Below are 23,620 nucleotides of genomic sequence, written 5' to 3' on the forward strand. Positions count from 1 at the left end.
AAATAGTGATATGACATACTGCTAGAAAACAACATATTGTGATAGTAGAAGTGACCCAGAACCTGAAGAGTCACACTATTTCTCTGAGAATGAAGAATATGTAGAAATGTTGGAACGGGAGGAGGAAATAGGGTGTTCTACTAGTAGGACTCAGAAGAGGAGAAAGAAAAAATAAAAAGTAAATAAATTAGTATTAAAAGTATCTACTCTATCTGCAAGAACAGACTGAGCTGTGGGAAGCTTGCAATACTAAGGCCAAGATTTTCAAAAGCGACTAGTGATTTTGGGTGCCTCTGTTTTTGAGTTCCTAAACTGAGATACCTTAAAGGAACCTGATTTTTGTGGGTGCTCAGCACTTTTTAAAAATCAAGCTCCTGTAAGTTCTCAAGTTGGGCACCAAGAAACAGAGGCACCCAAAATCATAGTGAATTCTGAAAATCTTGTCTGTAAGTTCTAGTCACTGTAGAAGCAAATACGACTGTAAATGGAGAGACAAGGCAAAGGAGACTCAGGAGATGGAAGTGTTCCTATAGTAAGCTGATGTGCCATTTCAGTTTTGTTGCAGCCTCTGGCAGAATATGTCTGATTCACTCCATTTTAGCTCACAAACAAATAAAGATGCACATTTATACATTTATTATTTTCTTATTTTATTTAAAGGCAGAGTTAAGGTCCTCACTGCTAGAGTGCTGTAAATATCAGATCTTTCCCCCTGCTAATATGCAAGATTATGGGGCAGATCCTAAGCTAATGTAAACTGTCATTGTTCCACTGATTTTGATCCCCTACAATGCTTCCTTCCTACCATGCTCTTCCCCTTTCTGCATCTGTATAACAATCCATTCAAGTAAACCCCCATCAACCTCCCCTCCCATTCAATTCCAAGGTAAAACAAACTTCAAATTATTTTTTTCAGAAAAGACTTTTTTAGATTAGAGAAACTGGAGATTGGTATAAGAATTGTAAGGTGGATAAGGAATTGGCTAAAGGGGAGAAGGCAACAGGCTGTGCTGAAAAGTGAATTATCGGACTGGAGGGAGGTTACTAAGGGGATTCCTCAAGTTTGATCTTGGGACCAATCTTATCCAGTATTTTAATTAATTACCTTGGCACAAAAAGTAGCAGTGTGGTAATTAAATTTGCTGATGATGCAAAGTTGGGAGGCATTGTCAATATAGAGGAGGATCAGCATGTTATATAGGAAGATATGGATGATCTTGAAGACCGGAGTGACAGAAATGTATGAAATTCAATAGGACAAATACAAAGTTATGCACTGAAAGTCTAATAATAAGAGTTTCTTGGAAAATCTGGGGATTCATCGATTAGAAGCAACAGAAAAAGAGAGAGACCTGGGTGAGTGGTTCGATCACAGGATGACTGTAAGCCACCAATGTGGTGCAGCTGTGAAAAAGGCAAATGTGACCCTAAGTTGTATCAGGTGACACATTTCCAGGAGACATATTGAACTATTAATGCCACTGTACTGGTAAGACCGCATTTGGAATATTGTGCAAAATTCTGGTCGCCCATATTCATCCCAACTGAAACAGGTGCAGAGAAGAGCTACTAAGATGATCAGGGGAAAGGAGGGCCTATCTAATGAGAGAAGAATGGAAGACGTTGGCTTGTTTAGCCTAATAAAATGAAGAATGAGAGAGGATATGATTACTCTCTATAAATCCATCAGGGAGTAAGCATGAGGGAGGGTGAAGAGTTATTTAAGCTAAAGAACAGGGGTTCCCAAATTTGGTTCGTGGCTTGTTCAGGGTAAGCCCCTGGTGGGCCGTGAGACGCTTTGTTTACCTGAGCATCCGCAGGTACGGCCGTTTGCAACTCCCAGTGGGTGTGGTTCGCCATTCCTGGTCAATGGGAGCTGCGGGAAGTGGTGGCCTGGCCTGCGCCGCTTCCCGCAGCTCCCATTGGCCAGGAACGGCGAACTGCGGCCACTGGGAGCTGTGAGCAGACGTACCTGCAGATGCTCAGGTAAACAAAGCGTCTCGCGGCCTGCCAGGGGCTTACCCTGAACAAGCCATTAACCAAGTTTGGGAACCCCTGCTAAAGAACAACGTTGGCACAAGAACAATTGGGTATAAACAGACCATGAACAAATGAAGCCTGGAAATTAGAAGAAGGTTCTAACCATCACAGGGCTGAGATTGTGGGGGCAAACTACTTAATTCATTTTAAGAGAGAGCTGGACGAATTTATGAGTGTGATTGTATGACAGGATTGTTAGTGAGGCAGAGGGCAAGGCTCAGCAGCCCTTGGGCTCATTTCCAGTTTATGTCTTATGTTCCTAAAAGATAAGCTTCATGGTTTCAGCCAGCCACCTGCAGGGATCAGGAAGGGATCACACCCTCTAATGTGTTCTCTGTGTGTGTATGCATGTGTGTGTGTGTGTGCATGTGTGTGTCGGTCTCCTTCCTCTGAAGTATCAGAGATGGCTACATGTAGATGGAGATGGGATATTGGCCAGGATGGGCCAGGGCTCTGAGGTGATACCGAGCATGTTCTCTCTCTGGGGCTCTGCTGGCTGGTTCTTGCTCATATGCTCAGAATCTAGTTGATCACCATATGTGGGGTACGGAAGGCATTTTCCCCCAGGTCAGATTGTCAGTGACATTGTGGGGTTTTCACTTTTCTCTGCAGTCTGTGGGTATGAGTCACTTGCCAGGATTATCTGGGTATATCTTACTTTAGTGATTTCCCTGCCATTGCAGGAGCCTCATGTATTGGTGTGCCTTGGTCTCTTCTATTCTCTCCTTATGGCACATAACAGCCCAGTCTTCTGCAGGCTGTAATACTTTGATCTAATTTTAGCTGTTGGGTTTAGTATGTGGGTGCTGGGTCATATTGGTGGCCTGTGAAATACAAAAGGTCAGACTAGATGACCTTAAACTCTTTTACTTTATATAAGATACAAAGAATGATATTTTTAAATATTTTGTTATAAATATAGCTTCAAGAAGTTTGTGTTGATCTTACCATCTTCCCTGAATACTAACTGAGGAAGCTACAGTGTTTGCCAAGTCATAAGAATGGAGTTTGTCTCCATTTTGCTTTTTAGTGAATACCAATCCATTAAGAAAAACTTTTCATTTCTTTTTTCACATGTGTAGTCCATGAGCTGTAACAGCTCTTAACATACTATATGCGTTCTTGGACTGAGTGAAATGCATATCAACAGCAGAGTGCCTAAGAGTTGTTTTGGTGATACTGGTTTTCCTGACCCTGACCCCTGTTTAGTGGGCTGGAAAGGGGCAATGCCATACCTTAGTATCATCTTGTTAGTATTGCAGTACTGCCCAAAGGCCCCAGTCAGGGTCAAGGTCACATTGTGCTAGGTTCTGTACAAATGCATATGCAGAGAGTCCCTGGCCCTCAGAATTTACAATATAAAATATAAAGATGTGGTAGCAAGAGAAAATAGAATGAGAATAAGGGAGGAGAGAACAAGGTTACAAATACAACATGTAGGTACTTAAAGTTATGTTCATGTCTTGGTTGCTTCCACTTCATGTAAATATGGAGTATGTATTAGGACATACACACACACACAAATTGTGTGTATATACATAGATGAAAATGGAGAGATAAATTATGCTCACACAAAAATTAAACAAGTAGAAGGTTTGTGAATGCAAATTCATCCCAACTGCTCAAGAGACCTTCCATAAAAAGGGTTTTATTAGAGAACTAACTAAAATTGTATGTAAGCCAACAGCCTAATGTATGTTCTTGAGCATATAGTTTCTGACTTGGGTGGGAGATGGTTCCAGTAAATGAGAATGCACGGTGATGCCAAAACTGTTTCTTTGTCCTTAACTTTTATAACAAACATTTATTTGCTCTTTTGGGGGTTGGGTGTAACGGTGAATATGCTAGATGTATTTCTAGTCAAGTCATCAGAATATTTGAATTAGGTTTTGTTTTTCACTCTGCGGTGTTGGCTTTTTGAAATAATTTATTTTTTATTTTCCAGGCTAAGTAGTCATAACTCTATGACATGTACTGGCTGGCTATCTGGGACTGGTCATGTCCCGAGGGGCATAAAATATAATATATTTGTTTCAAATAAGAGAAAATTATTGGCGTTATCAGAAAGTTATATCACAAATGCAGGTACTAAGGGATTTTAAAGGAGATTGGTGTAGATCAGGGGTTCTCAAACTGGGGTCGTGACCCCTCGGGGATCTCAAGGTTATTACATGGGGGGTCAGGAGCTATCAGCCTCCACCCACAAATCCTGCTTCACCTCCAGCATTTATAATATAAATAAATATAAAATATATTAAATATATAAAAAATGTGTTTTTATTTATAAGGGGGGTCGCACTCATAGTTTTGCTGAAAATCACTTGAAAAATTTCCATTAATACCAGAGTTAAAATAAATTTTGGAAAAGGCTAGCTTAGCTTTTGTTGCGAAGGCAGTAAATATTTCATTACAGAAACTGAAAACAGCATACACAGTTTTCAAAAGAAGAGTGTCCTTTCTATAACACCTCAAATAACTTATTCAATTTAAAACGTAAGAATGACATTCAGGCTTCACCTAAGATTGTTTCAATCTAAAAATTATAAGTATGAAGAAGAAGAAGAAGGTTCTAATCGGATGTCCTAGTAACCACAGTATCTCAGCAAAATATGTGGGATTATCGAGAACCAACTCTTGTGCCCCTATGGCCACTTTTTTTATTATTTGCAGCAGCTCCTAGTCTTAGCTTTAGCACTGAGTTAAAAAGAAATGAATTAGTCTTGACAATATTATCTAACACACAACTCTACCACTCATAATGCTGATTTTTTTGTGTAATCCTATTAAAAACATTTTTTAAAAAAAATATGCATCACGAAAGGATTCCTAACTTACAGGCTGCTGAAATGAAGACAACTTGTCTTAATGATAACTGCTGTCAAACACTTCAACTAACCTCCTTCCCAGGATCATTTGCAATTTTGCAGTACATTTTCAGTGTAGTTGGAAAATTTGTTACCCTCTGATGAGCAAGCATGGATACTGAAAATGTAGACTTGCAGATTTTCTTAAAGGTGCACATAATAGTTTTTTGGCAAACAAGTTCTTCTCCTATTTTGCTGCAACAAGTATTGATCTCGGGCCTGATCCATGGTCCACTGAAACCAATGGTAATCTTTCCACTGATATTCATAGGCTATGGATTAAGCCAATGGAGTCCAATCCTACTCCCATTGTGCTAATGGTAGATTGACTTCAATGGGAGTTGAGGTCACTCAGCCCTTTGCAAAACAAGGCCCTAAGACAGAATCGACTTTAAAAGTAGACAGCAATAGAATCAATTAAACCAATAAATAAAGTAATTCAGATGGATAACAATATTTTGAAAGGGCAATTAGAGCATAAGAATGGCCACACTGGGTTAAGACCAAGGGTCCATCTAGCCCAGTATCCTGTATTCTGACAGTGACCAATGCCAGATACTTCAAAGGGAATGAACTGAACAGGACAATCATCAAGTTATCCATTTCCTGTCATCCAGTCCCAGCGTCTGGTAGTGAGAGGTTTAGGGACACTCAGAGCATGGGACTGCATCCCTGACTATAGTGGTTAATAGCCATTGATGAACCTATCCTCCATTAACATATATAATTCTTTTTTTTAATCCAGATATAATTTTTGCTTTTACAACATCCCCTGGAAATGAGTTCCACAGGTTGATAGTGCATTGTGTGAAAAAAATACTTCCTTTGTTTGTTCTGATGTCTATTAACATCAAGCAAAATGCAGCTACATATACATTGAATCTATAATTATTATGCTATACTGTACTGTAGCGAGTGGGTAGATTAGCTCCTTATATTGCCCAAGACACATGATATTCTCTTTCCTTGACCAAGCCCATCATTTGAATCAATCATGATTGGCCCCTTCTGGCTTCTCTTGGACCTTCTTAAAATATAGTTTCTTTATTAGATTTCATTACCATAACCTTTTCTCATATTTAAATTTCCCATTGATTTTAATTAATTTCTCCCTAAGCTCAGGACCTTGGAGAGCTTTTCGGTTTAAAAAAATTGGGGGAGGGAGAAGGAAGAAAAGAGACAGAGACTCCTTCACCAGGTGGGATTTCCCAAGTTCTCACAGCTGTAATTAAAAGTCATTCTAGTTCCAACTGATGGATTGACACAAATATGTCTCAGAAGAAAACAGAGTAATGCATAAATGCTTAATGACTCATATTCAAAAGTTATGATTTTTTTTAAAGTCAGGTGACAAGGACGAGGCAGATTCAGACAATGCCTGAGTATTTGCATGCTATATATATATATAATTGCCTTTTGATAGATTAGAGGTGGTAGCAGCAAGCTGCAGATCTGAATGTCAGGGCCATAGCGACACTAACAGATAATTACCATCTCCACAAATATCTGTGAACGGAATCACTTGTTTTAATACAGATAAGATTAGTATAAAAGTTAGAGGGCTGGTATGAGAGATATGATAAATGTGGTCATGACAGAAAACAATTTTTAATTTAGTATGCCCTATCAATCTAGATAGCCCATGAATATTTACCATTAATTCAGTAGGCTGGAACAGAGAGAGAGAGACAGAGAAAGAAAAGGAAAAATAGAAGCTTTGACCTAAACAATGACTGTTAAAGAAAGAGAATCTTCAGCAGTTTCAATAAGAACACATTTTATAGGCAAGCTGGACTGGTGGCTGCATGGGGAAACACGTTTGGGGAACCATTAGAAACAAAAGTCATGTTCCTGTTGTTTTAATTTTTTTATAAGACAAATGGTAACAATTCCCAATATGTGCTGCTGTTTGCTAGATTTACCAGGCTGACTACACAGGAAAAATGTGTGACATCAGTGGGCTAAAATTGAAACATTTACTGAAATTCAAAACAAGCCAATTTGATCATATCATACTCCTCAGCAGGGATACCATTTGTAGGGGGGGCATATAAGAAGCTAACACAGGTTGTGAGTGTAATGAACTAAAATTAATGGTTTATATAAAAGAAATGTTGTTTCCATTATTTTTAGGGTACTCTTATTAAAGATGCCACCTGTCCAGAACAGAAGTGTCCAGATTTTAATTCTCTTTTCATATCTCAGTGTTCAGACACAGGACAGAAAAGGTAAGTTGTTATAGCTATTACAGTTGCAGCCATTCTATCCAGCTGTATTAAAGTGATGGCTCTTACATTTTGCACCTATCCCAAAGAGCTAATTCCTTCTGACTCACCTTTCCCAGAAAATGTTTTTACTAAGGGAAACAGCTCCTATTTCTAACTCCTCTTCCACTGATACTATTTTCCAGCTCTATAAAGCTTGCTCAATGTTTAAGTGTAATTTAAGTAAAAATTCGGTATGAAATATAATTCTTTTACATACTGAAGAATTCGCTTAATATTTCTAGTATACATGGAACGTAACAAGTTTGTACACACAACATGATGAAATGGTATTACAATTAATAGAAACACTAATAGACCATTAATCTAACTCATACATTTGAAGTCAGATAGTCAATTAATTTGAAAAGAAATTACTTAATATGCAGCACTCTCATTTTATGCTGTTGGGTATTGTTGCAGCTGAGTATTACTCTTGCCTTTTTCCCCATGCATGGCCCAATATCCATGGTGCTCAGCACCTCTGAAAATCAGCTCATCAGAGTCAATCACATGGACAATTGTTTTTAGCAACAGATATTTTGTAACAATTATCTAAAATCATTGTTCTTTCTCATGAAAATACTATAAAAAGTGCAGATCTCTTCTTCAGGATGTCACTGCTAAATACAAGCACCTTACAGAAGAAGAAGTATAAGAGTTCTGTGTGAGCTCAAAAGCTTGTCTCACCAACAGAATTTGGTCCAATAAAAGATATTACCTTACCCACCTTGTCTCTCTAATAGCCTGGGACCAACACGGCTACAACAATACTGCATATACTAGTGCAGTCATTTACCTAGATCATGAGGAAATAGTTCAGGCCTACATTTGTTATATCTATCCTTCTATGTAATATGTATTTATTTTTTCTCTTTATAGCTATTATTCAACAATATCATACTCCTTACTAGACTATAAAGTAGGAGAAGAGACAGAAAAGCCATTTAGGGTCTCACGTATGCCACAACATTAATACAATAATAAAATAATAATAATAATAAATATAAAATAATAAAATAATGAATAATAAATATCATGCAGCTACTGAGAACAGGGTCTCATTCATATATATAAATATCATAAGGGCATAAAATCCATAAGAGCATAAAATCCATGTTACCTTTCTCAATATGTATTCTTTTTGTCTCATGTCCAACCTCATGACCAGCCAGATCACCTTCTTTAGGGCCAGGTAAGACGTTAGGTGATAAACCCATCAGCATCTGGTTCATGGATAGCCCATTCTGATGTACAGCTGCTAGTCATACACACAGAGACATAAAACCAACAATAATATTAACACACATACACAAACTTACAATAATTTTAACAATATTACTCATGTCTGTATTCTTTTAGATACTGTCTCAATTGTACAAGAAAACTAATAATCTCAATGTCATTTAATTAGTGATTTTAAATCCACCCAGAGGGAGCCCCTTTTCCCCACTAATTCTTTGGATTCAATGTTTCATTTAAAGCTGCTAACTTTGGCATCTTGGGTTGTATAGCATGTTTTAAAACACTACGCAAGAGCTGAAACTCAGGATGAAGTACTATTGGAAAAGAATGGAAGGTAACATGAGAAGCTTCATGAGAGATGAATAAGATTTTAAAATTAGATTTTACAAAAACTGTATATTAGTATCCTAAATTCCATAGGCTAAAAGCACTGATGCCTGTCATGCAAGAAAGCAAATACACCATAGAGAATAATCTTGAAATGGTAGGCAGACTGGCTAGCTAGTCTGGTAGGTCCTTTCCATATCTAATTTCTATTGTCTCCATTTAGCCAGCCCCTTAAACCCAGCCTTCTGAGGCACAAAAGCCAGCGAATCCCATATAAGCCAGTTGGGCAAGAGTCTGACACATTCTGAGAAAAACTAGCCCAGAAAGCAATGGCAAAAGAAAATAACCTAAGAATGAGGTTCAGGGAACTCCTGTAGATTAGCTCTCCACTCCTTTCTCGGATTTGATCCCTATTTCTCAAGCAGCCATCTTGCCCCTATAGGTACCACACATGGAGAAGCAGTTATTAGAAATGGGATGCGGGGTGGCAAGTGGAACAGGACTAGGTGTTTTATTTTAAAATAAAAAAAAATGTCTGCAGTGACTGAGGAACTCTGTTACCCCAGGGACAATATGGAGGGCTTCTGACCTCAGCTGCTATTCTGTGACTATGGAATTTACCACAGAATCCAGGCATTGTTGTAATATGTTGCCCTACAATCTACAATTTCTTTTTTTAAAACTGTTTTTTGTTACTCATGGTTATGAAAATAATCTTGAAAATATTATTCAAGTCTAAACCAATATCGTGTTACCTTCCTGAGTCTGCAGAAAGCCTGAAACAGCCATCCAATGTGTTTATCTAACTAGAATCCCAAAATGCCTCCCTATGTTTACACAGGAGCTAAAAATCTCAACTTTTCTCTTATTAAGGGACCAAAACCTTCAGTTTCACCAGCTGACAACTTCAACAATGCTGTGATGTGTTGTTAGTACAAAAGTCTGCAACCTAGCAAAAAATGAAAAGGTGTGGACAGGGTAAAATAAATTGAATTTAATATGCATAAAATAATATGGTCTAAAACCTTCAATTTTCAGGCTGCTGCACTGGAGTACCTCAGATTCCAGGGATCCACAAATCCTAGACATGGAACCTTCACAACAATTTCATGAAATTTCACAGTTTAATTTGATTCTATCCCTTGTGAGTTCTGAAGTGAAAATATTACTTGTATCACATTCCCCACTCTAATGTTTGTGCAGATTTTTTTTTAAATGTATTTCACCTAGAATTGTTTTTTTAGAATTGAACTATCCCATAAAATGTCACTTCTGAAGTCAGCTTTAATATAGACGTCCAACTAGGGTAACAGAATTAAATAAAACTGTAAAATACATAAATGTGTCACAGTTTGTATATGTTCAGTTCTGAAATTAGTCTAGCAAATTGCTTTCTCGCTGCAATTCTGTTTCTTAGTTTATATCTTTATGCTTAATATGACATAATGGCAGTTTTCATCAGTACCAATTAATGAAGCATCATACATTATGATACTGTAAACTGGGGAACTTAATGTTGGGCAATAGCTATTGCAGCTGAACTCCAGAACATGATACATCTAGATCTAATTAGAATTAAGGTATTTTGATTAGAAAAAAAAATAGCTTAACTTAATCAAATTTAAAATGGTGACAAGGAGAAGAATGTGACCTACGGATTCTGTCTGACGAGCTCTCAGTCCGTGCAGGTGAGCTGGACACACTGCTGCTTCGATGAGATGATGGATGGCTGCCAGGTCTTCGACCTTCTTCAAGGGAAGGAGCAGGAGACGGACTGTCTGGAACACGTTCCTATATCCCCCCCAAAACAAGATAACAAATTAAAGACAACAGCTCTCCTGTTTATTGAACATCATTTTCTCGACAGGATCTCCCTTCTTATTAGACCAGTATCTAATCCCACTCTGCTCAGTTACTCTTGTTTATCCCTGGGGATGAGCTCTCCAGGACTTGTGGTACGCAATTCTCAGAGAAAGGTTCATACCTCTAGAACACCAGAGCCTGACTTCTATAATGCAGCAAAAGACTTAACCATTGAGTCAGGCTTTTTAACTGACTCCCTCGACTATATTTAACAGCAGCTTGGTTTTTATGTCATGGAGTTATGTTTGAAAAAAACGTATTTTGGCTGTTTTAAGTGATTGCAGTAACCAGTATCATGAGAAAGTGGATGCTATTATAATTTTATAAAAAAGTAAGGGCAACACGGTGACATCCTTACTCATGTGTTGAGAACCTTACTCCTCAAATGGTCACATTCATTTCAATGGGACTATCGGATGAGTAAAATACTCACAATCTGGCACTAAATAAATAAAACATCTACAGCAGAAAGCTGTAGCTACAGCAGAAAGCTTTTGACATACTAACTAGTTGCAGAGAAAATGTACTGTGTTCATAAGTACTCAATATTTTTGGAATTAATCCTTTCTGAAATAGGCTGGGCCTGTGTTGGTAAAAAATCTGTACTGGAAGTTAATATAAGAATTAGAAATATCTGATATTTATGCAGCTTTGGTGCAGAAAGAATGAACAAAGGGAGGTGAGTGTTGCTACTGGAGAAGGAGAAGTTACTTACCTGTATAGTAACTGGAGTTCTTTGAGATGCTTTGGTGCTCCACCTTAGCACATGCATGTACCCTTACACACTTGATCAGAGATTTTAGTTAGCTGTGCCTGCACCGAACACATCCTCATGTGAGGGTATAGAAGGAGGGCAGACCACCACTCCAGTTCCTTTTCAACCATAAAGTCGAAGTAAGACTTCACATCAGAGGAGAATGAGGTTGGGTGGTGGAGCACCCATAGGAACAAAACATCTTGAAGAACTCCAGTTACTGTACAGATAAATAACATCTCCTCTTTTTTTTTTTTTTCTTTTTTTTTTTTTTGAGTTATAGTTCCATCTTAGGAGACTTTTTTTAGTCATTGAGTGTTAGGAGACTTTTTTGAGTTATAGTTCCACCTTAGGAGACTCCCAAGCAGTATTTCTATGAGGAAGTGGGTGTTAAGGAGACAGATGCAGTACAGCTCAGAGAATAGCATCGCCGAAAGTCATATCTGCCCTGGAAGCAGATACAACACTGTAATGCTTGGAGAATGTGTGAATGGATGACCTGGTGGTGGCCCTGCAAATGTCCATGATGGTGATGTCCTTAAGAGGTAGACTGAGTTCTTGTGGAATGGGCAGTCACTCCAGGTTGGGGATGCACTCTGGAAGCTTCGTAACTAGCTGAGATACATCATGAAACCCATTTTGATAGCCTTTGAGTAAAAAACTGGCTGCCCCTTCATCCTTTCTGTGAAGGAGGTAAAGAGTATTTGAAAGGCCTGGAAAGGTGCCATTCTATTAAGGTAGAAGGTAAGAGCCCTTCTCTCGGCCAGATTATGAAGACTAGCCACTTCTCTTGAGGAGTAAGACTTAGGGTAGAATCTGCAAGTCGAAAGACTTGATTGATATGGAATTCTGATGAGACTTTAGGCAGGAAGTGAGGATGGGACTATAAGCTACTTTAATATGGTAGAAAATCATGTACAGGCAGTCAGTCATGAGTAGCCCTAGCTCGTCTATCCTTCTGGCCAAGGTTATGGCTATGAGGAATGTAGTCTTAAAAAACAAATGAAGGAATGAACAGCTGCCCATGGATTCAAATGGAGGATATCTCAGGACATTGAGAACTAGGTTAAGATCCCAAGGAGGAGTAGGGCTACTTGTCATAGAGAAAGAGGTTACATAAGCCCTTAAGGAACCTCACTGTGCAAGGTTATTGAAAACAGACAACCCTTCAACTGGTGGGTATAAGGCTGTATTGGCAGTTAGGTGGGCCTAAAGGAATTGAGTGTCAAACCTGGTGTTTTTAAATTAAACTAAAGGGGGTAATTGAGCATGATTGTAAGGAGCGACTTGGAGGGGGATATAGATTGATGAGTACACTAGGCTTGGAAACACTCCCACTTTTAGAGGTAGATTTTCCTTGTGATGGGTTTTTTAATGCTCAGAAGTACAGTCTTAACTTTGGGAGAACAGTCCAGTTTCTATGCCCGAGATCCATCAAGGAAACAAGCCTTGAGGCGCAGTGAAGAGATGTTCGGGGTGGGTCCTGATGCCTGGTTCCTGTGTCAGGTGATCCACCATCAGTGGAAAGTGAAAGATGCCTGCAGAGATAGATGAAACAAAATGGGGAACCACATTTGCTCCAGCCATGACGGTGCTATCAGAATAGTTGCTGATCTCTCTCGCTTTAGTTTGTTCAGAGCCTTGAGGATCAATGGTGTTGGAGGGTAGGTGTATAAGAGGGTAAGAGGCCAAGGGATGGGGAGGGCATCCCCCATTGAGTTGTGGCCATAACCTCCCCTTGAGCAGAGTCAATGGCACTTCACATTGGATGGTGTTGCAAAGAGATCTGTCTCTGGAAGGCCCTAGGATTGACAAATGCTCTGAAAGACTGAGAAGCTGAGTTTCTTCTCATCCTTCCACCAGTTGAGGGAGTTGAGAACTCTTGTGGGGTGAGGGGTATTAAGGTCAGCCATTTTGAAAAGATTGTACTAGCTGGGAATGTAAACAGTCTTGAGCCAGGCCTGGAGGCACTGAAGGTGTAGTCTTGCATGGGGCAGGTAAAAATCTTGAGAGGTTGCAGAGTAGCCCTGGAGTCTTTAAGAGAATGGAGGTAACCAGCAGTGTTATTACTGAAGACTTTAGGCCCCTCAAAAAAGATATATTGGAAGTGGAAAAGGTTCAGAAAAGGGCAACAAAAATGATTAGGTGTATAGAATGGCTTCAGTATGAATGGTATAGAGAAAGTAAATAAGGAAGTGTTATTTACTCCTTCTCATAATACAAGAACAAGGGGCCACCAAATGAAATTAATAGGTAGCAGGTTTAAAACAAACACAAGAAAGTATGTTTTCATGCACCGTACTGTCAACCTCTGGAACTCCTTGACAGAGGGTGTTGTGAAGGCCAATACTATAACGGGGTTCAAAAGGGAGCTAGATAGATTCATGGAAGATAGGTCGATCAATGGCTATTAGCCAGGATGGGCAGGAATGGTGTCCCTAGCCTCTGTTTGCCAGAAACTTGGATTCAGTGACAGGGCATGGATCACTTGATGATAACCTGTCTGTTCATTCCCTTTGGGGCACCTGCCATTGGCCACTGTCAGAGGACAGTATACTGGGCTTGATGGACCTTTGGTCTGACACAGTATGGCTGTTCTTATGAGCAAGCTTCTCGATTCCTTTCATTGACAGCATCCACTGCCAAGAAGTTGACGGCGGGAGGGGAGTTGGGAGAAAAAAATATTCCAGACCCTTGGACAGTACATAATATTTCTGTCAGCCCTCTTGCAAGTGGGTGGGATGGTTGTAGGTGTTTTACCATTCAGCGCAGGATGGTGAAAGTAATGCCTCATTAATGGGAAAGGCAACCTTGCCCTGGGGGACAGAATGTTCAAAAAGGAGTGCTGTACTTTCTGTATCTTCTCCCAGGGAATCTGGAGTGACTCCTCTCCCTTTTCATCAGGTCTTGAAAGGCCTTGCAATCATCTGTATAAGATGGTGGGGGTCGGAATAACTGCCTCATTGGGGGAGGAGGAGGACTTGTCAGATGGTGGTGTCTTCTCCCAACTACTCGCTCTTGCTCCTCCAAGTGGTCCTTCTGGTGGGGAAGGTACTGCAGTACCAGTTGCTGTTGGTCTGGATGAGGCCTTTTGAAGGAGGACACCATGTAATACTGGTCAGTATAATTATCCTATGGGTTCCAGAAAATCCACTGTGGTGGTTTATAAGGGAAAGGAGTGGGATACAGTAACAAGGATGGGAGCTGTGACTCCGAAGGTTGTGATGGTGCTGGCAAAGGATCCCTCTCAGTACCTGTTAAAGAGGGAAATTCCAGTGTCAACAGCAAATAAATCCTCCTAGGAAAGGAAACTGATCAGTACTGGAGAGCCTGAGAAGTGCTCCACAGGAACCTCAAATGGTACCAGAGATGATATGGAGGCAGAGTCCTTGCTTTTGCTGTGGCTGTGGCCCAAGAAAGATGGTACCAGAGCATGCATTGAAGGCTTCTTAGAAGAGTCCCTGCTCCTAGAGGAGTCCATCCTCCTCTGATACCAAGGATGATGCTGTTCAGTGCAGATCACTATAAGACTTCTCGGTGCAGGCTGTAATAGAAGTCTTATTTTGTGGGTACCTCATGGTGGCTTCAGCAGTACGCATACTGGGATACAAGGTGTCCTTGTTCCCTAGCCTCACAGGTGACTTTCCCCTTCTTCTGGAATCTCTCCCCAGGGAATGGGTTTTCTTCCTTTTTGAATGTTTCACTCCCAAAGCTGCCCCATGGTCTCTGCTTACTGAAGGCCGAAGTTAATGAAGCAGTCTGAATGGCAGAGGCCAATGTACAGCAATGGAGGGGTACTGGACCCCACAAGTCTCACGGAATGCTGGATTAGGAGGAGCTTCAGCCTGTCTTCCCTCAGCTTCCTAGCTCTGCTCTTAACCCCGGAGCATACCTTGCACTTTGATGGGACGTGAGATTGTTTGAGTTGGCTAGAATGCCCATTGCTGAGGGGAAAAGACTTGTGGCAAGTCTGAAACCTGGACTCATTGGCATAATGTAAGAAAGGAGGCCACAGACAAAGAAAGGCTGAGGGTAAAGAAGGCCCTGGATAAAAAGAAAGGCCCAAGAAAAAGGGGACCACCCCCAAAAAGCATAAGCCTCTGCTTAAAATAAATAAGAAACAAAATTAAATAAAATGCTAAAAAAAATTACAGAATAAGGCAGTAGCTGTAAGGCTAACAACAGACACCATAAAACTATCTCAAACTGAAGGTGGTTGAGAAGGAACTGGGCTGGTGGTGGGTATTGCCCTCCGTATATACCTTTGCATCAGAGTGTGGGGGTGCGTAGCACACAAGTGTGACCTGTGGACATTGCTAACTAAAATATTCAATCAAGAGTTCACGGGCACATGCACATCCTAAGGTTGAGTACCATAGAGATTATAATTTGAAGGACTGTCTTTTGGGGGGTCTTGTCCTGTATTTGCTGAGCACTCTCAATTTCCAGTGACTCCTAAGGACCTAGAACATTGTTGGTAAAAAAAAAAATACTAAAATAAAACAATTCCCTGAGAATTGAGCAAGCGCAGAATGGCACAGAATTGGGCCCAGAATAACAGAATCATTATGATATATCATGTAACTAGGTCTCTAAGATTTCTCTAACAGATTTCTCTAAAAGGTCTCTAACAATTAAGTCCAGATTTTCAAAATACCTCAGGCCCCAACATCTCCCACCTAGGCACCTAACTAAAGCCTCACTCATAAAAAAGACTTAGATTCGTAGTGTAAACATAGCCTTATAGCTGTACTGCTGCAGGTGCACCACTGTAAGGTCTCCATTGTCGCCAATCTATGCCAGCAGGAGGTGTAGACAAAGCATTCCATGCATGTTTATCCTTTCCTTACACACACATACACACTGTCAAGATGGGCCTTAAAAAACCTCTAAGGATGGAGATTCCATTCCAGTGCTTCCCTACCCTCCTAATGAAATAGTTTTTCCTAATATCCAACCTAGACTTCCCCCACTGCAACTTGATATCATTGCTCCTTGTTTTGTTATCTGCCACCACTGAGAACAGCCTAGCTCCATCCTCTTTGGAACCCCCCTTCAGGTAGTTGAACGCTGCCATCAAATCCCCCCTCACTCTTCTCTTCTGCAGACTAAATAAGCCCAGTTCCCTCAGCCTCACTTCATAAGTCATGTGCTCAAGTCCCCTAATCATTTTTGTTTCCCCTCCACTGGATTATCTCCAATTTGTCCACATCCTTTCTGCAGTGGGGGGCTCCAAACTGGACGCAATACTCCAGATGTGGCCTCACCTGTGCCGAATAGAGGGGAATAATCACTTCCCTCGATCTGCTGGCAATGCTCCTACTAATGCAGCCCAATATGCCGTTAGCCTTCTTGGCAAAAAGGACACACTATTGACTCATATCCAGATTCTCATACACTGTAATTCCCAGGTCCTTTTCCTGCAGAACCACCACTTAGCCAGTCGGTCCCCAGCCTGTAGCAGTGCATGGGATTCTTCCATCCTAAGTGCAGGACTCTGCACTTGTCCTTGTTGAACCTCATCTGATTTCTTTTGGCCCAATTCTCCAATTTTTCTAGGTCACTCTGGACCATATCCCTACCCTCCAGTGTATCTACCTCTCCACCCCGCTTAGTGTCATTCGTGAACTTGCTGAGGGTGCAATCAATCCCATCATGCAGATCATTAATGAAAATGTTGAACAAAACCAGCCCCGACCCCTGGGGCACTCTGCTTGATACCGGCTGCCAACTAGACATCAAGCCGTTGATCACTACCCGCTGAGCCTGACAAACTAGCCAGCTTTCTATCCACCTTATAGTCCATTCATCCAATCCATACTTTTTTAACTTGCTGGCAAAAATACTGTGGGAGACTGGACCAAAAGCTTTGCTAAAGTCAAGGTATATCACGTCCACTGCTTTCCCCATATCCACAGAGCCAGTTATCTCATCATTGAAGGCAATCAGGTTGGTCAGACATGACTTGCCCTTGGTGAATCTATGTTGACTGTTCCTGATCACCTTCCTCTCCTCCAAGTGCTTCAAAATGGATTCCTTAAGGACCTGCTCCATGATTTTTCCAGGGACTGAGGTGAGGCTGACCGGTTTGTAGTTCCCCGGATTCTCCTTCTTCCCTTTTTTAAAGATGGGCACTACACATGCCTTTTTCCAGTCGTCTGGGACCTTCCCCGATCGCCACACGTTTTCAAGGATAATGGCCAATGGCTCTGCAATCACATCAGCCAACTCCCTCAGCACCCTCGGATTCATTGCATCCGGCCCCATGGACCTGTGCATGTCCAGCTTTTCTAAATAGTCCTTAACCTGTTCTTTCACCACTGAGGGCTGCTCACCTCCTCCCCATACTGTGGTGCCCAGTGCAGCAGTCTGGGAGCTGACCTTGTCTGTGAAGACCAAGGCAAAAAAAGCATTGAGTACTTCAGCTTTTTCCACATCATCTGTCACTAGATTGCCTCCCCCATTCAGTAAGAGTTCCATACTTTCCCTGACCACCTTCTTGTTGCTAACATACCTGTAGAAACCCTTCTTGTTACCCTTCACATCCCTTGCTAGCTGCAACTCCAATTGTGCTTTGGCCTTCCTGATTACACCCCTGCATGCTCGGGCAATATTTTTATACTCCTCCCTAGTCATCTCTCCAAGTTTCCACTTCTTGTAAACTTCCTTTTTGTGTTTAAGCTCACTGAAGATTTCTCTGTTAAGCCAAACTGGTCGCCTGCCATATTTGCTATTCTTTCTTCACATCTGGATGGTTTGTTCCTGCACCCTCAATAAGGCTTCTTTAAAATACCACCAGCTCTCCTGGACTCCTTTCTCCCTCATATTAGCCTCCCAGTGGATCCTGCCCATCAGTCCCCAGAGGGAGTCAAAGTGTGCTTTTCTGAAGTTCAGGGTCCGTATTCTGCTGCTCTCCTTTCTTTCTTTTATCAGGATCCTGAACTCAACCATCTCATGGTCACTGTTGCCCAGATTGCCACCCACATCTACTTTCCCTACCAATTCTTCTCTGTTTGTAAGCAGCAGCTCAATAGGAGCACGGCCCCTACTTGGTTCCTCCAGCACTTGCACCAGGAAGTTGTCTCCAACACGCTCCAAAAACTTTCTGGATTGTCTGTGCCCTGCTGTCTTGCTCTCCCAGCAGATGTCAGGATGATTGAAGTCCACCATGAGAACCAGGGCCTGTGATCTGGAAACTTCTGTTAGTTGTCTGAAGAAAGCCTCGTCAACCTCATCCTCCTGGTCTGGTTGTCTATAGCACATGCCCACCACGACATGACCCATGTTGCTCTTGCCTCTAAACTTAACCCAAAGACTCTCAATAGGCTTTTCTCCAGTTTCATACTCGAGCTCTGAGCAATTATACAACTCTCTTACATACAGTACAAATCCTCCACCTTTTCTCCCCCACCTGTCCTTCCTAAATAGTTTATACCCATCCATGACAGTGCTCCAGTCATATGAGTTACCCCACCGAGTCTCTGTTATTCCAATCACATCATAGTTCCTTGACTGTGCCAGGACTTCCAATTCTTCCTGTTTGTTTCCCAGGCTTCTTGCATTTGTGTACAGGCACCTAAGATAGCTAGCTGATTGCCCTACTTTCTCAGTATGAATCTCACTAAATTTAATGAAACTATCACAGGCCCTGATCCCGCTTTCACTGAAATGAACAGAAAGGCTGCCATTGACTTAAATAGGAATTGGATCAGACCGATAGTGTGTAAAGTTAAGCATGTGTTTTAATTTTTTCTGGATCGGGGCCTAAAAAAACAGGGTGAAATCCTGGCCCCATTGACTTCACTGAAGCTAGGATTTCACTGCAGATTTTCAAAGGAGCTCAGTTCCCAATTAGACACTTAAACAAGTGATTAGGTTTCCAAAAAGTGCTTGGAACCCTACAGCTCCCTTTGTGACTAACTTTTCTGCTTGACTTACAGACCCCCAAAGGAGTTTAAATGAAGGTATATAGTGTATTTTAGGCAAAAAGAAAAAATACAGGAAAAAATTTTCATTTAAAGAAGTTTATCATTCATTGAGGATGCTATTTTATTTCTAAATATCCATTTAAAAGTTCTTTGAAGTTCTCTCTATATTTGGCTTTTCTCAGAGATACATTAACTGAGCAGATAATTCCATTTTCTCTCACTGAAAGTCAGGATTTCCTGAATAATCCTGATCAGAAATTTGACAAAAAACAGAAACTTAATTTTTCCCTATTGCTTTCCAACCAGTTTTATTTCTGACATAATTCAATAATACAACTTTTGTTTGCGTTAGTGGCACACATGAAAGATTGCTGTTGTTAATGTATACAAGCCTCTTGCAGAAAGAGCATGCTGTTCTTCCTTAAACCTCAGACAGAATTTGCAGCAGTTCTGATTGTCATTATCCAGCACACATAGTAGCTGGATGAACATTTGGTTTGTTGAATGCATTCCAAAGGAAATGAACAACACATCTATCTATAGTAATCAATAAAATTGCTCAGGTTAAAGTTTACTGTGAATGTTTGCTATGCATGCGGTTGTGATTGCACAGGGACTCAATGGGCCTATTAATGGAGAGGGTGAGGACCTTTTAGAACAATGTATCAAGACATTTAAGTGGATTCCACTTTAATAGTCTCTATTTTTTAAGTTAAAAACATTGATGAGGAAAGTTTAACTGCATCATAGCTCTAGGCTTATTATGAGTTTGATTGTGTTTATGTGTCCATGAACCGAGTAGTCAAGTGGAGGATGAGAATGCAGATGTTCTCAGAACATAGAAGATATATTTCTTTAGATTTAGGAGGATTTAAGTATCCACAGTGTACAGATTCGGTATAAATTGAAACAGACCATATCTAATCATTTAATTTAATATATAATTTCACTGTTTGGCATACAATGTATTGGTCTTTGAAGGGTTTCATTAAAATGAAATCCAGTGAGCATATAAGATTTGAATACAGAGTTTCAGAGTAAATTAATTTATTTAAACCACTTAATTTGCTTACCCTATTTATTTATGTGTGCTATTACAGCATATATTATAAGATGGAGACAGCAGAAGAAATGCATAGGACTAACTAATATAATTATTACTGAAACAAACCAGATAATGAGTTTTATTCACATGTAATAAGACATAGCAGGAGAAAGTCTATGAGGGAACTATGTAAACTGGGTTTATCAGTTCATTTGTGGAATACCCTTTAACCTCAACAGACAAGGGACTGAACTATGCGTAGGCAAGAGTATAATTAATGTAATACCTCAGCTCACTGCTTTATAGTCTTGCTTTGTAACTCCACCAATCAATAATATACAATCTCTTGTAATTTTCTGTCTTTATTAAAGCTAGCTGCAATAATAAATGGAAATGCTAGTACTAATAAATTTAAATACTCCCTTGCTCTAAAAAGGGCATACTAATAAACTAATGGTGCTGGAATATCAATATAGGAATGTTATTCTATCCTTTCACCAGGGTGTTTGTGGAGAAAAAGATGGATGTAGGTAAACTTACATTTCAAAAACACTTTATTTTAAAAACTTTTTAAAAAGGAAATTTATAAAAACATGTTCAGTTAATAAATCAGACTAGACTTCAACAAAATACACTGTCATAGATGTCTTTTGACTGATGTGAAATACTACTTTGGGACCAATAGGTCTAAATTAGAGAAAGAAGAGTCAAAACTTTCTGAATTTTAATTCTGGCTCTGAAAGTGACTCTTTCCAGGGCCTTGTGAATGTCACCTAGGCGATGTCTACACATTTTTTTTCTAAAATTTATTCCCATCCCTTATCAATTCAACTCCACTGAAGTATAGACCAAGCTGCAGGCTGTGGCTGCCACCCTGTCTGCATTAGTGTTCCAACCATTGCTATAAAAGAGAGACATTTTCCAGTGGCAAAATCTGTGTGTGTCTAATGCAGTAGTGGGCAACCTGCGGCCAGCACATCCCTGCAGCCCGCACCGCTTCCTGCGGCTCCCAGTGGCTGAAAACAGTGAACCCGCAGCCACTGGGAGCTACGGCCAGCTGTGCAAATGTAAACAAACTGTCTGGTGGCCTGCCAGTGGATTACCCTGACGGGCCGTGTGCGGGCCGCAGGTTGCCCACCACTGGTCCAATGCATACCAGAAGCTTTACTAAAAGCCAAATATATTGGGGAAGATTCTCTTCCACACTCTACTACCTCTGAGTCATTTAGGTCCAAGTCATAGACTCAGAGCTAAGGATTCCAAAGCCAGTCCTGACCTCTCACCTGGAACTTCCAGAACAGTGAGAGAGTCAGGGCCCAGCGAAAGCATGTCAAGGGCAGGAGAGATTGTATGTCATTGCAGTGCTGTGAACTCCAGCAATCTCCTTTTGATAGATGGTCCTTTGGAGAACATTGCTAGCTGGCACATGTTAGAGAAACCTCCATGCAGAAGACCAGGGAGCTATAACCATCTCCTTAATGGCCACAGATCCTCCCTCCTGTGATATGCTGTCCCATTATATGTACTACTTTCACTTCAAGCATTCATTTTCTGGTTCTACCCAAAAGTGAATCAACTTTGTTGAGCAAGAGCCACCAATCCAATGGCATTTCTAAAAACCTGTCACCACAAAATTGTACTGGATTACAGAAAGCCAGTGAAATTTGTTAAAAAGAAACAGTCAGCTCTCCAACTTTATAATTAGGCCATAACCCTCTGTCTCGGAGCATGCAGACGGATTTCTCTTCTACTCTGGTTAATTAGGATTTGCTTCATACCCCTTTAAAACTGAGTATTGCTCATGGTTCTAGATGTTTAATTATTTGCTTTCTTTGGATATTTACTCCATTATTTTATTGGTAATGGATGTTAGATATAAGGGTTGGTAATTACCAGGATTACTCTTACTTCCATCTTTGATGATCACTGAACATTTGCTTTTTATCCGGTTATCTGTAACCTCCCACATTTCTTTTTTGTGGCTATTGAGAAATGTTTGGCATATGTCCTTTTTCTCTAATCCTGCCTGGCAACGGGAAGACAGGCTTATAGACAGGCTTCACTGAGAAGGAAACAAGAGGCAAAGATTTGTCTATCATAGGTAGCACATAAACCCCACTCTGCTCTCTTCTTTTCAGCCTTACAGAATTCTAGAAAGCATTGATACAGCCAGAGATCCAGCAACTCTCCTGGTCATTTTAGGACACATGTTAAACTATTAGCTATTAGTAGTATGGCATAAATTTGCCTACTAGCACCCCTAAAGTCAAATACACTAAGGGCCTGCTCTTCAAAATAGCTCAGCTCTCATTTAGGCACCAAAATAAGAGGTCAGATTTTCAAAAAAGCTAGTTATAATTGTCACAATGGAATCTGCTGGGTGTTATACCCTTTTGAAAATCTGGTCCTTGTTCTGATGCCTAAATGGGAGCTTAGCTCTTAAAAATTTGGTCCTAGTTGTGGATCCTGAGCATTTGAAAATCTGGCACCAACCTCATTCGAAAGTTTGGCCCCATAATCTTCCCACCAGGAAGCACTTGTCTTTCACCCCAGAGGAGATGGAGAATCCTTTCCCATACCTTTATTTCCCTGGTATTAGAAGTTTCAGACTCACAATATCCAGTCTCTTTAAAATTAACTGATCACCTTGATTGGTCAGTCCCTTCAGTCCTCATATAGATTGCGTCGATCACAAGACGTCTTCCATTCTTTTCTTATCCTGGCCTTCCTTCTCCATGTGTGGCCATGCCTTTTCACGATAAAATCTTCCCATCTCTTTAATTAATTAATTAAAATATTTTCCTGGTACCCTCTGCCCTCCTTCATGTGGCTTCTGATAAAGGGGAAAAAGGACTCTCAAAGCACAGTTTCCTTTCAGGATCTAGATTTTCCTGTCAGCCTCCATGCCACAGGATCAAGAACAGGTCACATTCCACATTATCTTTGGATATAGTCACATTTCCGGAGGACACAAAAAGGTATACAGTCTCTTGTTTTACAGGACTTATGAGGTTATGGTGCTCACCCCTAGAATCACTACCCACTCCACCTGTGTTCCAGAGCACTCCAAATAACCTTGTGAGACCTTCTATCCTATCACCTCTTCTCAAGCTGGATGAAGGGAGTCCCATGAGGAAGGCTCCTCTGCTCTGTTTCCTATTTGCCTTCTTCCTCCTATTGCAGTTCACACAGAAAGGAGTTTCATCAGCCCTCTTCTCCTTTTTTGCAGGCAGTTATTTTGATCCAGCAGCTCCATCTCATCCTCTCAGGAAAAGTACTCCATAACCAGA

At 40.6% G+C, this 23,620-nt stretch overlaps 1 protein-coding gene across 1 annotated transcript in view; it reads right to left on the reverse strand.

The window, feature by feature from the left end:
- Positions 1 to 23,620, reverse strand: part of DACH1 (dachshund family transcription factor 1) — a 460,057-nt gene that overhangs the window by 104,770 nt on the left and 331,667 nt on the right. Inside the window, exons 6-7 of the mRNA XM_029912724.1 lie at positions 10,396 to 10,531; positions 8,292 to 8,426 (exon numbers count right to left, since the gene is read on the reverse strand). Coding sequence (XP_029768584.1) covers positions 8,292 to 8,426; positions 10,396 to 10,531 — 271 coding nt within the window. The remainder of the gene's footprint in view (positions 1 to 8,291; positions 8,427 to 10,395; positions 10,532 to 23,620) is intronic.

The sequence above is a fragment of the Terrapene carolina genome, unplaced genomic scaffold (assembly GCF_002925995.2).
Source record: "Terrapene carolina triunguis isolate 2854851 unplaced genomic scaffold, T_m_triunguis-2.0 Scaffold21, whole genome shotgun sequence".
Lineage (NCBI taxonomy): Eukaryota > Metazoa > Chordata > Testudines > Emydidae > Terrapene > Terrapene triunguis.